Source organism: Mobula birostris, chromosome 1 (genome assembly GCF_030028105.1).
Source record: "Mobula birostris isolate sMobBir1 chromosome 1, sMobBir1.hap1, whole genome shotgun sequence".
NCBI lineage: Eukaryota > Metazoa > Chordata > Chondrichthyes > Myliobatiformes > Myliobatidae > Mobula > Mobula birostris.
The window spans coordinates 171,868,450-171,889,278 of record NC_092370.1 but is presented as its reverse complement, the minus strand read 5'-3'; the positions used below and the strand labels follow the sequence as shown (position 1 = coordinate 171,889,278).

The 20,829-nt window shown below is 39.6% G+C and overlaps 1 protein-coding gene across 10 annotated transcripts in view; it reads left to right on the top strand.

Moving 5' to 3' along the window:
* Window positions 1-20,829, top strand: part of LOC140201653 (spectrin beta chain, non-erythrocytic 1-like) — a 325,497-nt gene that overhangs the window by 282,261 nt on the left and 22,407 nt on the right. Inside the window, exons 33-34 of one of the 10 annotated variants that reach the window (XR_011886936.1) lie at window positions 14,331-15,347; window positions 16,788-20,056. The exons of 6 other annotated variants lie outside the window; for them this stretch is intronic. Coding sequence is in view for 3 of the 4 variants with exons in the window: in XM_072266158.1 (XP_072122259.1) it covers window positions 8,372-8,461 (90 nt within the window). In the remaining variant the exon portion in view is untranslated. Of the gene's footprint in view, window positions 1-7,917; window positions 8,346-8,371; window positions 9,760-14,330; window positions 16,482-16,787; window positions 20,057-20,829 lie in introns of those variants that run through there. 3 more of the 10 variants (XM_072266165.1, XM_072266158.1, XM_072266180.1) reach the window with 3 other exon arrangements.

Sequence of the window (20,829 nt, the reverse complement as noted above, 5' to 3'; positions counted from 1 at the left end):
GAGTTGCTATTTCAGGTTAATGACTTTTTGTTCCAATCAGAAATCATCAAAACAAAGTAATTAACCTTAAATATTTACTCTTTTGCTCTCTACAGTTTCTGCCTGATATGCTGATTACTAATATTTTCTGTTATTAGTTATGGCTGCCAGAGCCCGATTTGGTTCCACATACACATGTAATCACACTGTTCAGTTTTCTCTCCTGAATTGCTTATGATTTTGTTGTTCATTCTGCTGTGCTCCTTGTATTTTTTGGTATATTTCCCAATTGCTTTCCCTTCCTTGCATTCTGATATGAATGTATTTTCAATCCAGCCACAATGTTCTCTTAAAAATGTTCCTGTTCAGTTTTTCCTCCAGAGATTTTAAATAAAAGTCTTGCTCCTTGACATGATTTTGTTGAAAATGTGTTTATGTTGCTTGCCTTTTTATTTTGATCCGCTGCTCTGCTGTTGAAAACCTAATTTTGTCACGTGCCATTTCCTTCAATTTACATTGGCATGGTTCATTCTTCATTGTCTATTGTGTAGAAAATGAAGTTGCACTATAATTCAAAAAGCAAAAGAAGATTACAGAAAATAAATTGTATAAATACTGCCAAGCAACCAAATGCAGTTCTAAATTTTAAATCTAAAAGAATTTGTGGAAAATTAAAGATAGAAGTCAATCTGGAAATTTTGTTTCCTCACTTCGTCCTTGCTGCATCACTGTTGTCCATTGTATCTCTGGGCACTTGACATGAGGAAGAAAGAACCTGGAAGAGCAATACTTGCGCCTAGAGTGGAGCTACTCGTTTAACTTAACTTGGATATAGCACCCAGTATATGGCAGCTTATGTACAGGCCAAATACAAGCTACTTTTCGAAACAGTCAGTTTAATCTTGTGGATAAATTACTGGATTACTAGCCACTAGTCTATATTGTTGATCTTGAACTGCTGGAATTTTTAAAACACTGAAACTACTGGATAATTGTGAATATTCAACTGATTCTCTAATGTCCTTCAGGGACAGAGATCTGCCATCCATATCAAGTCTGATCCATTTTCCACAGGGCTTTACATTACAGAAACAGACCCTTCAGCCCATCATGTCAAAAAATCAAATTCCAACTTGATGTTGTAAGAAAAATAGTTTCATATACAATGTCACGGGTAGTTTTAACTTTCAGATAGATTGCATTATCCTCAATTTCCTTATCCAATCAGGCAGATTACTGATGCAACAGATTTTAAAATTTCTTCAGATCAGCTTCTGCAGAGTAAGCAGTTGGTCAAGAGTTTATGATTATCAGAGAAACAACCCGTTCTCTTTGAACTGTGGCAGTTTATGAAATTAAACCACACGGTTAAGAACTTAGGAATGGATGCTCACAGGTCTTCAGCACGCAGGAAGGAAGACCATAAGTGTGGGCCCTAATACGCTTGAAACAACCAGATGAAGATATGCTGGAACACCCTGTCTTTGTAGAGGTTACTGAAGTTGAAAAGTGTCTATCATGAAACAAACCTGGTAAGTTTTTAAATATGAATGAATTTGACAACTAAATTTTAAATAATACGAAATATGGCCTATGATATGAGTTGAGATAAGGCAGTGTTGCCACATAACTGCTAAAAAAAACACACAAAATAATACCTTTGATATACAGTAAGATCAATTAGCAGTCAATAAACAAGTAATCTCCTGTGTTGATTACAATGGATGACACCTTAACTTGCTCAATAAATAATGAAGGAGCAAACCTTAAAATCTATTACTGCTGTTGTATCTGAAAAAGGGCCCCAATATCTGAACAGCCTCATGATTGAAATTATTTTTTTGGAAACAAATGGTCCGATTTATATTTCAGGGAAATATTTCTGGAGGGGCTGTCTTTGAGCATATCAATTACAAAGATCAAGAATCCACTTACAGGTCATCTAAGTAGTAGGTCATCTACTCGTAGTTCTTATTCTGTAACAATTGGGTAAAATGCTTAAACATAAATCCTCTGAAACTAAAATAAAATAAAGCTTGCAATTAGCATGCATGATTAAAACTGTAAAAATACAGAGAGCTACACAATTCAGTGTTTATGAGAAGGAAACAATGCTGTTATGTTTAAGTAAAATTAAAATTATCTCCAGTTTAGAATGAATATTGAAACATCGATGCTCATACCAGGAAGAATAATTCTACCAAGTCTTTTCTCCTATCAAAATTTGTGACTCTTGATTTTATTTTTGTAAATCATAACTTAAAAATTTTAAAGGCATGATAAAGGACAGATTTTGTGATGCTTGCACCATGTGGAACATTGTAATAGATTTCTTCATTGGGATGGAGGAAAAGAAAGCTATCTTGAATTTGGTCAAATATTTTTTTCTTTGGTTGATAAATGCTAATTTAGAAGAAAAATTACATCAAATTCATGTCTTCAGATGGAAGAAATAATTCAGAGGGACTGCTAGTGAAATTGGTCCTGCTTATACACATTAAATGTCTTTAAAAGTGATTTTGTTTTATATGTTCCCAGCATTATTAAAGATCCTTCAAGAGTATAGTTCAGACATAATATCCTCTTTTCAAACTGACACCTGATTAAAGGTTATGCTTCACAATCATATCCTTGGTGAATAATGACCTTCCTCATAAAAGCTCTTGTATTGCTTCACTTAAACTAAGTTGTTAGATTTGATATACTTAGAAAAGCTGTCAGAATGAATGTGGATTTTAACCTTATTTACTTCTGTTGTCTCTACAAAAAATTAAGAATTAATATTGGGAAGGAAGGGACGGGGACAGAAAGGTTAAAAGGAAATTTCTCGTATGTGTTGTATTTGTCCACTGAGGATGTCAAGTTGTGTGTCTATGCCAAATTGTGTTTTTTTTAAAGGTCCTCAGTGGTTTGATATAGCTTGTTGCTGATTTTGGTTCCAAAGTTCATTGGGTTTATTGAATTTTATAATAATTCCTCATTTCATGATTTTTAAATGGATTTGGGTGGGAAGAAAAAGCTGCTGGTTTTTACTTGGACAAAGTACTCAATGTCATATTGTGTTGTGGTGCCAAGCTTCCTTTCAGTGGAAAACATAAAAACAAAGGAATAGTGATGATGAGGAAAAAAACATGAATATAAATATATTCCAACAACGAGCAATGAGTAAAACTGAAAGATTACACAAATTAAGAGGTGTAAATTTTTATTGATCCCCAAATTTTGTTTAGCTTGCTTTTTGATATTCCCTGTGGATCAGGGGAAAAATTTGCAGTATCAGTTAATTGCTCTTTCTTCCATCCTATTTTGGAGCAGTGGTTAAAAAGTTTGTTTAATATTCAGGAAACACTGATTCAAGCAGCTTACAGAGCTTTTATCAGAATGCTTCCAGACATATGCTTTCAACTTCTTCATTCAAATACTCATAGACGGACCCTATCCTAACATTTCTGAGTGGCAATGTTTGTGCTCCCTCAGATTCTATCACTTGTTGAAGGAGTCACAGTCATTCTATTCTCTATTCACGATAATTTTGCCAATATAGGGCAAAATAGTCGCTCATTATTTATGCTGAGGCCAACAAGGTTAGAAATCAACCTTTGATGAAAGAGAATGAAGTCCAAAGTAAATGAGGGCAGAGATCAGACTTGGGCTTGGGATGACAAAGAAGTAGTAGAGTTGTGGAGCCAAACTACATGGAAGTATGTCCTTTCGCTTCCAGTGTTATTCTGCCCCACAGGTACTAAACTAATCTTATTTCTTAGCGTTCAGCCCAAGCTAACTTTATCTAGCTTTCTTCCTCAAATCCCCGCTAAAGTTCCTACACTCACCTTAAATCTGGACCCTCATACATAGCTGTAGATCTCCATGCATTCTGCTCAAACAGGGATCGCAACTTTATATTGGCAACTTCTCACTCTCACACAGACAGCCTTTTGCAGCAACTTTGTCCCAGACCTAAGTTCTGCACTGTAAAATTTAAAGTGTCAGAGATGGCAATGGAGTTGCTCCACACAGTTTAACTTCTCTGCTGCGTACATCAAGGCCATAGGTGTTTTTCAACAGTGCCATAGGCGTGGAACTGCAAGCATCCACTTCACCTGCCTCCTTAGAGAAATGTCTCACCAGCAAAAATGCAGAGTCTGCTTTGTGGAACTAAGAATGTTAAAATATTTACCAATTAATGTTCCAAAATTTCTCAGGGTAAGTAACAGTCAGGTACAAGCCTGCCATGGAATACTTAACTCAACAGGCTTTGCATTCTTTCTTTCAAAAACGCATCTGATAACATATTACAGTTAACTATAAACACAAGAGATTCCACGGATGCTGAAAATCCAGAGTAACACATGCAAAATGCTGGAGGAGCTCGGCAGGTCAGGCAGTACCTTTGGAAATTAATAAAGAGTCTTGATGAATTGTCTCAACCCAAACAGTCAACTCTTTATTCCTTTCCATAGATGTGTGGTAGAGTTAAATATTCACACAGATCTTTCCTGCTGGAACATGAATATGGACAATGGCCAATGACACAGTCTGTGACACAAAATCACCCACACTAAGATTCTCCCTCCATCAAATCATGTTGCTTGGTCCAGACCATAGGAGAGCATGACTTTGCTAAATATAGTGGCATATCAGGATGTCCTGCCATGCCAGCATCTGTGGAACAATCTAGTCAGTACCAACCCATGCTTTGTATGCTGATTGATTTTCTTCAGATACCTATCCAATTTCTTTTTAGTTCCACTCCCATCAGCCTGAGAGGCAGAGAATTACTATTTGCTATGTAAAATGGTTTGTCCCCCAGGTCTTCTACTGAAACCTTAAATCTGTATTCCCTATTGCAACTACCAACAGCTAATTCAGACAGTTTTTCTTTCACCACTTTGTTGAAACTGGCTTTAATCTTGTGTGCTGCGCTCAAGCTCTTCAAATCAAGCAGAAAAACACTAGTTTCTGCAATCTAAACCAACTAAAATCCCTCAACCCTGGAATAATTCTGGGAAATATTCTCCTCTTCCTCTCATAAATTTCACAGCTTGAAGTGTGGTGACCAGCACCATGGCAATGCTCCTATTAAAATCAAAACATTTGATTTATAAAGGTTCAACATTACTTCTACACTTCTATACTCGGTGTTCTATTTATAAATCCCAAGACACCAAATGCTTTGTAATCTCTTTCAATTTGTCGTGGTATCTTCAAAGGTTTGTGCAACTGAACTGCAGGCTTCTTTGTTTCTGTATAAGACCATACGATAAGGGAGCAGAATTAGACCATTTGGCCCATCAAGTCTGCTCCACCATTTCATCATGACTGATCCAATTTTTCCCTCAGCCCCAGTTTCCAGCTTTTCCCCATATCACTTCATGCCCTGACCAATCAAGAATCTGTCAACCTCTGCCTTAAATATGCATAAAGACTTGGACTCCACAGCTACCTGGGACAAAGAATTCCACAAATTAACCACTCTCTGGCTAAAGAAATTCCTCCTCATCTCCATTCTATTCTGAGGCTGTGTCCTCTGGTCTTAGACTCTCCCACCACAGGAAACATCCTCTCCACATCCATCTATCAAGGCCTTTCACCATTTGATAGGTTTCAATGAGCTCATGCCTCATTCTTCTGAATTCTAGTAAATACAGCCATCAAACATTCTTCAGATGTCAAGCCATTCAAACCTGGAATCATTTTTGTGAACTTCCTTTGAACTCTCTTCAGTTTAATGCACTTTAAAGCTGTGCCATTGTGTGTACACTGCTGTGTCCTTAGCCGCAATACAATAACTCACAATATCGGTGTTAATTTCCATCTGCCATTTATCTGCTCACTCTGCTAGCCTGTCTATGTTTGGTTATAGTCATTTGGTATCATCTTTACTATTTGCCATGAAAGCAAGTTTGTAGTAATTAACAATTTTGAAATGTTTATTCCGTTCCTGCGTAAATAACAAAAGGCACTGTTCATCACACCAAACCTTAGCAAATACCACTATCCAATATCTTGTGCACAAGAGATGCTGCAGATACTAGCAATCTTGAGCAAAACACACAAAATGCTAGAGGAACTCAGCAGGTCAGGCAGCATCTATTGAGGGGAATAAAATAGTCAATTCGTTCAGGCCAAGACCATTCATCAGGACTGAATAAGAATGAGAAAGAAGTCAGAATAAGATAGTGGGGGGAGGGGAAGGAATACAAGCTGGCAGGTGATAGGTGAAACCAGTTGAGGGGGAAGGTGCATTGGTTGGGGAAGGAGATAAGGCAAGAAGGTGGAAGAGGTAAAGACCTGAAGAAAGAAGAAATTTTGTAGGAGAGGACAGCAAACCATGGAATAAATCATCTTTCTGTCTAATAAACACCATTTCCTGTTTTATATCTTAAAGCTGATTAGTTTTTTCCATTTTCTCACTGTATCAAGATGACATTGACCTATAGGAAACAATTTTGTTTGCCAGTATTAAATATAGTGCCTTCTGAAATGATTTCTCAAAATCCATATGGCAACATCCTATCTATTGCATTCCCCTCAAGTATGTTCTCAGTAGCTTCATCAAAAATTTGGTTTGTCAAATGCAATTTGCCTTTTACAAATCTGTTCCTGGCTCAACTTAGCAACCAAAACATCTTCAAGTGCTAGATAATTTTTCCTCCTGATTACTATTTCTAAAATCTCATGTTGCTACTGATGCAAAAAAAAAGATGGCAGTTAGACAATTGGCAGAACACAAAGAAAGGAGTGAAATTTAGTTGAAGAAGGCAGCGTTGCACAGTGGAATGACAGGACCATTGATTTCCTTATGCTGATTTAGACTTAGTAAATAGGGCACAGTTTCCAAATATACAGATCATATAGAACTTGGAGGCTTAATGAACTATGGTACTAGGTTTCAAGGAAGTAAACAAGCTGGTAGAATGAGCAGATAGATGGCAAATGAAATTTAATGCTGACAATTTTGAAATGCTATATTGTGGTAGGAAGAATGAAAAGAGGCAATATAAATTGGTAAACACAATTTTGAAAGAGATGCAAGAAAAGAGATCTTGGAGAAAATGTTCATTGTTTGTTGAAAATGAAAAGTTTCTAATGTGTTTACAGAAGTATATGACACTGTGGGCATTATATTTCTACACACACAAAGCACAAGGAGGTATGATGAACCTTTATTAAACAGTTTTTCAGCAAGGTAGTGGCCAGTTCTTGGGCATCCCTGTTTGGCAAAGATATAAAATCTTTGGAGCAGATGCAGATGAGATTTACCAAAATGATTCTATAGACGAGGAGCTTCAACTACACACAGAGACTGCAGGAGCGGGGACAGAGATATTGTGAGGAAATTAGAACAAAGACATTTAAAATCATTAAGCAGATTATGAGAAATTGTTTCCATGGGGGTGGGGGGGGGGGTGTCAAGATCAAGAATGAAGGTGATAAATGACAATCAGATTCATTAACATTCTTCATCTATTAAATATGACATGAGAGGAAAACTAGTCAGCAGATGGTTTAGGTCTGGAATGCACTGCCACTGATAATAGTGGAGGCATATTTCAAAGAGCAGCTACTAAGGGTCCAAAAGCAAAAGGCAAGGGGTAAGGTAGCTTGCTGAATTGTAGAGACATAGAGATAGGGAGATACATAAAACAGGCTAAAGGGTCTCCTTCCCTGCTATAACAATTACGCAATCCAGGGTACCTACATTTAATCTTTCCAACTTTGATTTTAAGTTATTCCCTCAAATGTAATGTTCAAGACCAGTGATCCAGAACTCTTCAAAAGTCCAGGTACAATGTGCAGTGGTGTGTTGAAAGAGTGAAAAAGCAATTCCAAGTGAAGTTAGAGATGCAATTGGATGTACATCAATTTTGGCAAGCTTTGCATGCCAAAAACTTCCCATAAGGTGAAGCCTAACATCATAATGTCTGTGATCCCCAGTGAGCACCTGGTCATCTGTTTCTGAGGCCAACAACAGAACATATTTTAAGAAGGTGAGCACACACAAGGTCTGATGGTGTACCCGGCAGGGTATTGAAAACCTGTCCCAACAAACTGGCTGGAGTGTTCAGAGATATCTGCACTTCTCACTGCTACCTGCAGTCAGAGGTTTCCACCTGCTTCAAAAGGGCATCAATCATACTGGTGTCCAAGTAGCACAGAGAGAACTGCCTCAACAACTATCACTTGGTGGCACTCACGTCTACTGTGATGAAGTACTATGACAGGTTGGTTGTGGCTTCAGTTAATTCCTACCTGAGCAAGGACCTGAACTGCTGCAATTTGCCTACCACTACAACAGGTCGACAGCAGATTCAATTTCATTTGTCCTTCTCTTAGCCTTGGATCACCAGGACAATAATATTTATGTTAGGTTGCTGTTATTTGATTACAGTTCAGCATTCAACACCATCATCCCCTCAGTACCAATCAACAAGTTTCAAAACCTGGGCCTTTGTACCTCATTCTGCAACGGCATCCTTGACTTCCTCATCAGGATATCACAGTCAATAGGATCAGAAATAACCTTCTCACTGCAATCAACACAGGCATACTTCAAAGATACATAATTATCCCACTACTCTACTCTAAACTCTCCACACTCATGACTGTGTAGCTCAAACACAGTCTACAAGTTCAACGGTGAAACAACTGTTGTTGCTAGAATCCCAGACAGTGACAAGGAGGCCTACAGAAGTGAGACAGATTGACTGGTTGAGTGGTGGCACAGCAACAACTTTGTACTCGATGTCCGGAAGACCAAGGAATTGATCATGGACTTCAGGAAAAGGAAGTCCGGAGAATGCACACTAGCCCTTACTGAGGGATCAGCACTGGAAAGGGTGAGCAGATTCAAGTTCCTGAGTGTCAATATATCCGATGATCTATCCTGGACTCAATACATTACCAAATACTCTAACAAATTTCTGCAGCTGTAGCGTGGAGAGTATTCTGACTGGTTGTATCACTGTAAGGCATGGAGACTCCAATACACAGAATTGAAAAAAAAAAGCTGCCGAGGCTTGTAGGATCCGCCACCTCCATCATGGTGCCTAGTCTCCCCACCATCAAGGATGACTTCTAAAGGCAATGCCTTAATACATCCATCATTAAAGGCCTTCTCCATCCAGGACATACCCTTTATCATTACTACCAAAAGGGAGGAGGTACAGGAGCTTGAAGACGTACAATCAATACTTTAGGAACAACTACTTCCCCTCTGCTATCCATGAACGATCCATAAACCCATGGACAATATCTTCCTCTCTTTTAGCTCTATTTACTTACTTTATATATGTATTTCCAATTGTTATTGTTTCTGTATTGCTCTGTAAAAAGAACAAATTTCATCAAATGTCAGCTCTGATCAACCTCATTGTGATTCCTTAACTTGTCTCTTATTTCTTTCTCTCAGCTTATGATGTTACACGGTTTCAGCTGATTGTTTAAATGTGGGTATCTGGAGCTTTCAGGGCATGGCTTAGAATCAAGGTAATGGCCAGAAAAATAGCCTCGTGGGAGTGTGTCATTACATTAGTAAAGAGGAGAGGAGCAAGTCATAAGATTTCTACTGGAGAGAAATGTGTTTTTGATGTAAAAGCATTGAAAAACTTTGACAAAACTGTAGCATTATCAGCACAAAGAAAGGAACAGATGTCTAATTGAGATAATTGCTGGCTATATATGAAGGAAACTTAAGAAAATGTTGTAGTGCAGTATAAATCTTCCCTAGAACTTAAAAGCAGGAGTGAAAATGTGACAGACAAAATGGATTTTGTTTCTCTGTAACGTTTGGCATTTACACTTTATGCTAATAATTTTGTACTAGATTGTGTTCTGTCCTCCCATTTGTTTGTTTATTTGGGATATGAGCCATTTGGCTAAAAGTATGCTCTCATTTTTAATGCTTCCTGTTTTCAGCAAATGCTTTCCATTAATGCCTTGGTCAGGCCTTTTAATGTCCTGCCATCCTCAGAATTTGTTTGTGGAAAATTGTTCTCACAATTGAAAACTATTTACATTAGCATTCTTTGCAGGATGTTAAGTTTATATGATGCACATGATACCAAGTTCTCATCACAGTAATATAAATCCAGTTAGGGTACATGTCATTTAACACATATTGCAATGACTGTGTACAATGTTTGGCTGCTCATTCTCTATAGTGGCAGTTGCTCTCAGAATGGATTTGTGCATGGAAAGAAGACGTCTTGTCAGTTGTGAATGCTTTTCCTATTCCTATAGGAACGATTTTCCTATTTTAATTTTATATTAACTTTAATTCAGACTATTAAATAGAGATGGAGACAGACTTAGGAATAGTGAATGAAGCATATGTGAACAGAGAAAATTAGACAAGAGAGCCACCGAGGAAATGAGTTGGAGCAAGATAAAAATGCAGAGATAAATAAAGTGGGAAACTTGAAATGAAGTCGCTACTGTACAAAGCGACACACAAAATGCTGGAGGAACTCAGCGCGTCAGGCAGCATTTTTGGAAAAGAGTAAATAGTCGATGTTTTGGGCCAAGACCCTTCTTCAGGACTTCAGCCCAAAATGTCAACTATTTATTCATTTCTATAGGTGCTGCCTGACCTGCTGAGTTCCACCAGCATTTTGTGCACTTTGCTTTGGATTTCCAGCATCTTTGGATTTTCTGGTGCATGTGATTTACTACAGTAAATGGTTTTGCTTCTGTATCTGGGCAATTACTGATCTTTGCTGTCATTTATTTGAGCAATCTTGTTTTTTTATTAATAGTAGGATGCTAATAATTACTGTGATGAAGCTGGGCTTTGACTATTCCCATCCCATCTATGTAAAAAGACAGGGCAGTGGAAAAGATGATGCAGTAAAAGAAAAGTGAGATTGAAAATAAACATTGCAGATACCGGAAATCTGAAATAAATCAGAAAATGCCAGATATGCTCAACAGGTCAGGCAGCATCAGTAAAGTAAGAAATAGAACTGGTATTTTAAATCAATGACCCTTGTTTTTATTTACATCAGAAAACTGAGAATGTTTAAAGGCTGAGAATAAGATTTCTCAGAGGGAAACTGACCTGTCCAATAAAAAGTACAAAATGATTTATGGTTAACTGTGCAAAATAGAGGAGTATGAAAATAATTTTGAGGATAACAGCACTCACTTGCTATCAAAATTGGATTACATTGGACCTTCTTTTCCAGTGACATGCAATCATTGTAATTCCCTTGTCCATTCGTACCTCCCATCCCTTCCCACTGATCTCCCTCCCGGCACTTATCCTTGTAAGCAGAACAAGTGCTACACATCATATGCCCTTATTCTTCCTCCCTCGCCACCATTTAGGGCCCCAGACAGTCCTTCCAGGTGAGGCGACACTTCGCTTGTGAGTCAGCTGGGGTGATATACTGCATCCGGTGCTCCCGGTGCGGGCTTCTATATATTGGCAAGACCTGATGCAGGCTGGGAGACTATTTCGCTGAACACCTACACTCTGTCCGCCAGAGAAAGCAGGATCTCCCAGTGGCCACACATTTTAATTCCAACACATTATATTCTGCCTGGGTAGCCTCCAACCTGATGGCATGAACATTAACTTCTCTAACTTCCATTAATGTCCCACTCCCCTTCGTACCCCATCCCTTATTTATCCCCTTTTTTCCCTCTCTCTTTTTTCTCCCTGTGCCTCTCACTATAACTCCTTGCCTGCTCTTCATCCTCTAGGCTCCCCTCCCTCTTTCTTTCTCCCTAGGCTTCCCGTCCCATGATCCTCTCCCCTCTCCAGCCTCGTATCCCTTTTGCCAATCAGCTTCCCAGCTTTTAGCTCCATCCCTCTTCCTCCTGTCTTCTCCTATCATTTTGGATCTCCCCCTCCCCCTCCCACTTTCAAATCTCTTACTATCTCTTCTTTCAGTTAGTCCTGATGAAGGGTCTCGGCCCGAAACGTCAACTGTACCTCTTCCTAGAGGTGCTGCCTGGCCTGCTGCGTTCACCAGCATTTTTTGTGTATGCTCATTGTAATCTGAATCATTTTGACAAATCTCATCTGCACCCTCTCTTACACCTTCCTAAAGACATCAACCAAATCCCATTAGGATCATTTCCAGGTGAAATTGGGCCACATCCTGCCAGGATCCACAGCATCAAATGTCCACCTAATGAAATCAGTTGCTGTGGAATGCACATCTGAAGCATTCTATATTAAACAGCAGATCCTGGGTCCAAAAAAATGGCCACCATTTGTCAGCACAAATGACATGATAAAAAAGCTGTTGAAATTTATATTTAGATGCTATGTAAAACAACTACTTGGATTACACCAGAGCAACTCACAAGGCAACTTCAGACTTTACTTGTGATTGTGACACACAATCCAATATATTCAAGTATTTGTTAGAACTAGCACAGTTTTTTTTTGTTTGAGAATGTAATTACAAGGAAATTATTTAGTGGGTGCCTCACTTGGACTCATTTAACGTGTGAGTCACGGTCTCTCTGCCTTTGAGCTTAGCGAGGTGCTGCATTTTCCAAAGAAGCCTATTCCCACCTTGTAATCTTCCCCCTATTCCTGGAAGTATCTGAAAGAAGAATAAAATGATTATTACTCAGGCTCCGTTGCTTAAGCATAAAGAACATAATAATAAAAAAACACATTATAAACACCATCCTATTAAACTCAATATATAAGTAACTGTGGGAGTAAATTATGAAGATGCATGCATGCCTGTCTACCTGTGAGTGTAAATGGCAGTGTTAAATTATAATTGCTATTTAATGCATTAAATAGCAAGTGTTGTAAAGGTCACCTTGACATCTTGAGAGATGTCTCCATATTTTCTTCTGGCACTGCTTCATCTTTATCCCTTGCGGCGTGTCTTGTTCCCTCCTGGAATGTAATTTATTCACTGCCTTACAAAGAAAACCTTGGTTCTTTCTCCAGTTCTCTCCTCCATGGCAGCATACTGTTTGCTGCTGTCATCCACGAGGAGTGTGCCTTTAAAAGTTGACACCGTTCTCTGCTCTGCAGCAAATTGTCAGGAGATGCAACAAATTTAAAATTATCCCATTGGACCCATGCAATTTGTGACTTTTTTTTGGGTGGAAACTGTATTCATGCCGTTATGCACCAGTTAAAGCTGTTTTCATTGTCTTTTTGGGGTGATCAGTTTGGCTTCAATGCTAAGCGCAACAATCTTGAAGTGCAACAAAAAGTGAAGTCCAGTATCCAGACAACTACGGTTCAGCGGCAACTTACGAGTGCAGGAGCAAAGTTTGTTATGTAAACACTGAATCTACTATTGCATTGCACTTGCTCCTGTTTTGTGTACAGGATTCCCAGAGAACTATGTGGTGTAAAGCTCCTGTGTGGACATCCTGAACATGGACTGAAGTCACAAGAAATAGGGAGTTTTCCTTTGAAGAGCCTGATAACTCTTAATAAATCCCAATAATGGAACATTTCCTCAGAACTACTGAGAGTGCAGCCCACCTTCTGTACTGCTTTTCTCACTCTTCAACATTCCTTCATACTGCCCAATCAACAATGCAGACTGCCCCAAAACTACTCTTCTAAAGTAATAGAATACAACTACCCTGCCAAAAGCAGCACACCCTCAGTATTGCTCTTCCATAATACAGCATTTGCTCATGACATCATCTGCATGTGATCAAGATATTACACACAGGTTATCCAAACCAATCCAAAATTAAGAACCCAATGGTAAGACAGCTGCCAAATGAATCAAACTGAAATAAATAATATAACATATCACTGTTCTTTTCAGGGTTTAAATTGATCTTTGCAGTTCCTTCATGCCTGTTTTTTCTTTAAAAAAAATCAACAAATCATTCTAAGTGAATCAGCTGTTGACATTTTCTTGAACATTCAATGATGTGATCATGGATGTGTGAGTGAAATGGCTAGGATAATGTAATATCATTAAAGTAGTCCAAAGTAATCTTTCAATTTTAATATCCTTTCCAATGTTAAATCCCATCGGCAACAATGATCCACTGAATTTTCACGTTCTCATGCCTTGTAAAAGCTATCTGTTGCCAATAGAGAGAAAATAAAGCCAATTTACATGAATGAAGTATCCCGGAAAACAAAAGTTTGATATTCTCGTGTTGTACACAATCATTTTCCTATCTCCTCAAGCAAATCCTCAAAAGAAATGAATAAAATACTTGAACAAGTCACAGCCCTTCAAGCAAAACAACGAAATGCTGGATACACTCAACTGGTCAGGCATCATGTGTGGAAAGGGATCAAAGTCATTTGCGTAAATTACTAATGATGCTTCTCATTCCACAGATGCTGCCAGATCTATTGAAATTTTCTACTATTTCATTTTTATTTCTGATTTCAGGCATTTTTCTTCACGGCTGTCTGATACGAACATTTCAACTCAAGCACAGGGAAACTCTTTATATTCTGATTGTTTTTGCTGCTCTAAAATATGCAGCAATTTAGTTATTAAATATTTTGTATTCAGTAATTAGGCAGTTAAAGATTCTGCAAATGAATAGTCATATAGAGTGTAGAACACAAAGCCTGCATACTACAGGCTCTTTGGCCCACAGTATTGTGCCAACCATTTAATCTAACCCTTCACTTCCACATAGCCCTACATTTTTCTTTCATCCACGTGCCTATCTAAGATCTCTTGTATGCCCCTGATGTATCTGCCTCTACCACCACCAATGGCAGTGCACTGTCTTCACCACTGCGTTTTGAAAAAATCTGCCTATGACCTCTCCCCTACATTCTCCTCCCTACACCTTAAAGTTATGTCCCCTTGTATTCCCCTCAATAATGCAGACCCCTTGAGTCCTGATGAAGGAGCTCAGCCTGATACATTGACTGTTCACTCTTTTCCATAGATGCTGCCTGGCCTGCCGAGTTCCTCCAGAATTTTATGTGTGTGTCGGTTGAATTTCCAGCATCTGCAGATATTTTATTGTCCCCTTGAATAAGTCATTTCTATTCTGGGAAAAACTCTCTGGATACCTACTTGATCTATGCCTCCTATCATTTTCTACACCTCTCTCAAGTCACCCCTCATCCTCCCCTCCTAAAAACACCCGGCTCACTCAACCTATCCTCATAAAATATGCTCTCTATTCCAGTCATTGCCATGGTAAATCTCCCCAGCACCATCTCAGAAGCTTCCCTTTCCTTCCTATAATGCGACGGCCAGAACTGAACACAATATTCCAAGTGGGGTCTAACCAGAGTTCCATAGAGCTGCAACATTAGTCTGCGGCTCTTGAACTCAATCCCCCAACCGACGAAGACTGACACACCACTGGCCTGCAGTACCTTGCAATGAACTTTGAGGGATTTATGGATATGAACACTAAAAGGAACTTTGTTCTCCACACTGGTAAGAATCCTGCCATTAACCCAATATTCTTCACATTCTTCAGACTGAACTGCTGTCTGCCACTTCTCAGCTCAGCTCTGCGTCCTAACAATGTCATATTGTAACCTACGACAACCTCCTATCCTATCCACAACTCCAGCAAACGTTGTGTCATCTGTAAAGTTACTAACCCACCCTTCCACTTCCTCAAAGTAATTTATAATAATGAATGGATGAGAAGAGCAGGAGTACCAGAACAGATCCCTGCAGAACATCACTGGTTACTGACCTCCAGGTAGAATATGCTCTAAGTGCTATCCCATTCTACCTACCATGGGCTAGCCAGTTCTGTATCCACACAGACAAGTGTCCCTGGATCCAATGAATCCTGACATTTTGAATATGTCTACCATAGGGAACCTTGTCAAATGCCTTACTAAAATACACCACATCCACTGCTCTGCCTTCATCACTGTTTATTTTTTCACTTCCTCAAAGAGTTCGGTCCTGCTTGTGAGGCATGATCTGCTACTCACAAAAACACGCTGACTATCCCTCATCAGACTATGCTTCTCCAAATGCTCATAAATCCTGTTTCCAGGAATCCTCTCCAATAGCTTGCCCCAGCACTGATGTAAGACTCACTGGTCTATAAATCCCAGATTATCCCCGTTACCTTTCTTGAACAAAGGAATAACATTTGCCATCTATCAGTCCTCTGGTACTACTCCTAAGCCAGTGAGGATGCAGCAATCGCTTCCCTCACTTCCTGTAGTAACATCTGGTATATTCCTTCTGGCTCTGGGGATTTGTCTGTCCTAATGTTTTCCAAAAGTTCAAGTACATCCTCTTTCTGGATGTCATCACGTTCCAGCATTTCAGTCTGTTCACATTCATCATGGTCCCTCCCACTCAGGTGATCCCAACCTGGCGTCTACAGACCCTTCAGTAAATGGTAAAGGTCCATGGCATCAAAAAGGTTGGAAACCCCTGTCACTGGGGAATACTGAACCAAAACATTCATTAAGGACCTCCCCTCCATCCTCCAATTCCAGGTATACGTTACCTCTTCTAACCCTGATCTACCTTAATTTTGGCCATCCTCCAGCTTTTCACATATATGTAGAATGCCTTGGGGTTTTTTCTTTAATCCTACTCACCAAGGCCTTCCCATGCCTCTTCTAGCTCTCCTAAGTCCATTCTTCAGCGCCATTAAAGCTACCTTGTAACTGTCGAGATCCTCGATCTGATCCTTGCTTCCTAAACCTTGAGTATGCTTCTTTCTTCATATTGACAAGATGTTCTACATTTTTGTCAGCTGTGGTTCCTTCACCCTACCATCCTTTCCCTGCCCCAATGGCACAAACCGGAACCCCATACAAGTACTCCCAAAATAAATTGTTCAATTTAATATCAGAGAATGTATGCAGTATACAACCTGAAACTCTTAACTTTTTGCAGGTATCCATGAAACAAAAAGAAACCCTAAAGAATGAATGACAGAAAGACCAGAACCACAAAGACCCGTCCCTCTTCCATGCACAAGCATGACCCTCCTCCCCCTCCCTCAACCCCCACTTGCACCTGCAAAAGCACCGAACCTCCTACCCACCACCATGCAAGCAACAGCAAAAGCTCCCAAAGAGACCTTGGTCTAGAGTCCATCAAAAATATACAGCCCACTTTGGTATCTCAGAGAGGCACTCTCTCACCAGCGAGGGAGAGAGAGATCACTCCTGCATCAAGAGGATCACTGTTACAAAGTTACAATCTTCCACATTGCTTCTCTGAGCCCCCTGACTTGAGGTCCGACAGGCTTTCGCTCACCAAAATGAGAGAGGGGGAAATCACTCGAGTACAAGGTCTTCTTCCGACAGCAGTGCACACCTCCTGCTGTCTCGATGCTTCAGTCTCCCACCACACTTCAGTCGACAACATCTGCAACCCCCATATTTTGATCGTGCTATTCCATTGTATATTTCCTTGAGAACATCCGTTCACAATTTACACTCCCAATTTCCTGTCTAATGGCATCATAATTTGCCGTCCTCCAATTAAGTACTTTCCCCTACCATCTGCTCCTATCCCTGTCCAAGGTCACCACCTGTGAAATGCTCACCCACCAAGAGATCTGTCACCTGACCAGATGCATTGCCTGGTACCAAATCCAGCATGGCCTCTCCTCTAGTTGGCCTGTCTACATACTCTAATAGGAATCCGTCCCAAACACAGCTAGCAAATTCCATCCTGTCTGCACTGAGGACGTGCCAATCAATATTTGGAAAGTTGAAGTCACTTATGACAACATTTTTGCATCCTTTCAAAATGTGACCCCCCATCTGCTCCTCTGTTGTCACGGGGGGGGGGTCTATTGAATACTCCCAATCCAGTGAGTGCTCCCTTCCCGTTTCTGACATCCACTCACACTGACTCAGTAGACAATCTCTCCAGGACATGCTCCCTTTCTGTGACTGCTTTATCCATGATTAGCAATGCCACTCTCTCACCTCTTTAACCTCCGTCCATCGCTTAGGAAAACTGTAAACCCCAGCAGCCATTCCTGCCCTTTCAACTCCCATGTTTCTGTAATGACCACAATGTCGTAGCTCCGTATACATCACCCTTATTTCTTATATTTCTCACATTAAAATAGACACATTTCAACCCCTGCAATTAACTGAAATTATGCCTTTTCCACTGCCTATCCTTCCTCTCAGTCTCTCTGCAGGCTGTATCTGTCATTGCACCAACTGCCCCACCCTCTGACCTATCCCTCCAGTTCCCATTCCCCTGCCAAACTAGTTTTAACTCTCCAACAGCTCGAACAAATCTGCCCACAAGGATATTTTCCCCTCAAGTGTAACCTGCTCCTTTTGTACAGTTCATACCTTCCCCAGAAGAGACCCCAAGGATCCAAAAATCTGAAACTCTGCCCTCTACAACAATACTTCAGCCCACATTCATCTGCCAAATAATCTTGTTCTTTGTAAATGGCTTCATAGAATCTTGAACCAAACAGGATCATGCACATGCCATCTCTTTGAAAGGTCTTTTCAGCATTGTTCCATACTGTCGCATTTTCCCCGAAAGATGCAGATTAATCCTCTTCTCGAATGTGTCCAATTACTATTAAAACATTTCCATTGAATCTCATTGCACTATTAGAGCAGATCTGAAGATTTTTCGGGGTAATAAAATAACTGCTCTTTTCCCCAGTCTTTTAAAATAATTTTTTGCCTATCAGCTCTGACTATCACAGAGGAAATAGTTTCTCACTTTTTGCTGTGTTGAAGCCTCTTACAATTTTTGGGCATTTTTGAAGCTCTCACCAGTGTTACCTGTGCAGGGCGGGCAATGGATGATAGGTTCTTCAACTTCCCTTCCCTGATATCATCCTGGTAAACCTCTGCATCCTCTCCAGCGCCTGACTGCTGCTCCTGAAATACAGAGCAGGAACTGTACATCCTGACTGAGGCCTGGTCAGAGACGATCATCTCCTTGTTTTTGTGTGAAACACTCCTCTTTACAAAGATAGCTTAACGACTCCTTTTAAACCTCTCCTACTATGTTCAACGAAAATGAGGTTGTTTCCCCAAAATCTTCGTGAAAGAATATTAATGCATCATTTTTCCACCAGCCTTCATTTTTAATTGCATCCAAAACTCAATCAGGATTGTCAGATATTACCGACCCTCTAGAACATCCATACTTCTTAGTTAATGCTTCCCTCAGAAATGATCTCAAGGGGCTTTCCACCATTGCCATTAAATTAATTGCCTATTGCTGCAGCCTTCCTTTTTTGTTAGTACTTGAAAGGCTATGGACAGAAAGTTTTCTAGATCCATTTGTGCTGGCCTAGATGTGACCCATCCGGACAGGGTCACATTACCTTTGAGTGAAGCTAATCTATTTAAGGCCTCCCTTTAATCTATTTTTATCTCAACGCTTTCTCCCTCTGCTCTGACATCAAAGATATTCAATTCTGTGAAGATGGATGCAGAGTATTTTGGTTTAGTTTACTCTCTGAAGTTTTCCTTTTTTGATTTAAATTAACCCTATTACTCTTTGTTAACTTTTGATTGATGTGATTATTTAAAATGGGTCCCTCTTTCATATTATTAACTGATCTTTCCTCACACAGTTCTTGTCCATTTTATATTGATTACTGTTTCCTCTACACCCCCATGTCCTTTTGTATTTTGAGAGTATACGACAACACAGCTAGACAAATGTCCTCTTATTCTGTTCTTCCTCCAAGAGTTTCCCCTTCTCACTGCCCATTCCCTGGGTCCAAAATGTTAAAGCTGCTCCACGTTTCAATACTGCTATTTCAGTAGCTATTCTATTCCAGTCCTCCTTTTACCCTGTCGTGTAACTAAATTCAGCAGGGGCAAGATGTTTAGCTGAGATTTTGAGTATGATCACTGCAGTGCACAGTGACAGATTTAATTTTATTAATCAGAATCAGGTATAATAATAAACACAAATTGCATGACATCTGCCGGTGATAACAATTGCTAGTTAAGAACTCCTTAGAGTGGAGGGAAAGCATAAAGGGGGCCATGGTGGGTAACAGTTAGCATGACACTATTATAGCTTAGTTGTATTGGAGTTCAGAGTCAATCCCAGCATCCCCTGTAACGAGTCTTTACGTCCTCACTGTGGAATGGGTGGATTTTCATCGCGTGCTTGATAAATAGAAGCTAAAATCTTTATAGAAGAAACTACATGCGTCAATCAATGGTAAACACCAAATCTGGAAAACCCTGCCATGGACTTACAAAGGTGGGTACCCCAACAGGAAAATAGGTAAGTTTTTTTTAGCTCTTCTAAGTAAATTGGGAAGAAATATTGCAGGAAGTCTTAGTGATGGCATCCTGTTGCATTCTGAGTTGCAAGTGCAAGGAGAATAAAAGGAAATAATTTTTCTTTTAAATGCCAGCCTTTAAATAAAGAACAATGAGTCTACTGAAGTTAGTCTCCTTTCACTTTCATTCAGCAGACCACACCTGCCTGTAATTTGTCAACAGATGCTGTATCGTGACATAAAGCATAAAATCAATGATGAACTGAACTGTTATGTGAACTTGATATGTTTCCCTTGAATTAATAGATTTCCTGTGACAGCAGACTGAACTAATCCATAGGGTGCATTTGTATTTGGAACAGCAAGAAGGTCATGAAAAGAAATGCAAAGATTGGGACCAAGTTGATTCCAATCTTTATGAATCAACATAAGAAACAAGGGGAAGTTTGCACATTTTCTCCACAAAAGGAGCAGACTTTGAGATTTCAAGAATATTCTGTGATCCAAAACTCATATTAAGAACCCCTAAATAATCTCATTTCATGATTTGAAAAGTCTGTTAACAATTTTTTCCAGGCACCCACATAACCTTTTAGCAACACTAACAGAAATAAAATCATTGTATTTTCCATTTACCAAAAATTTGTGATATTTGCAACAAGAAATCCAAACTAATAAATAACCCGGAGGTTACTA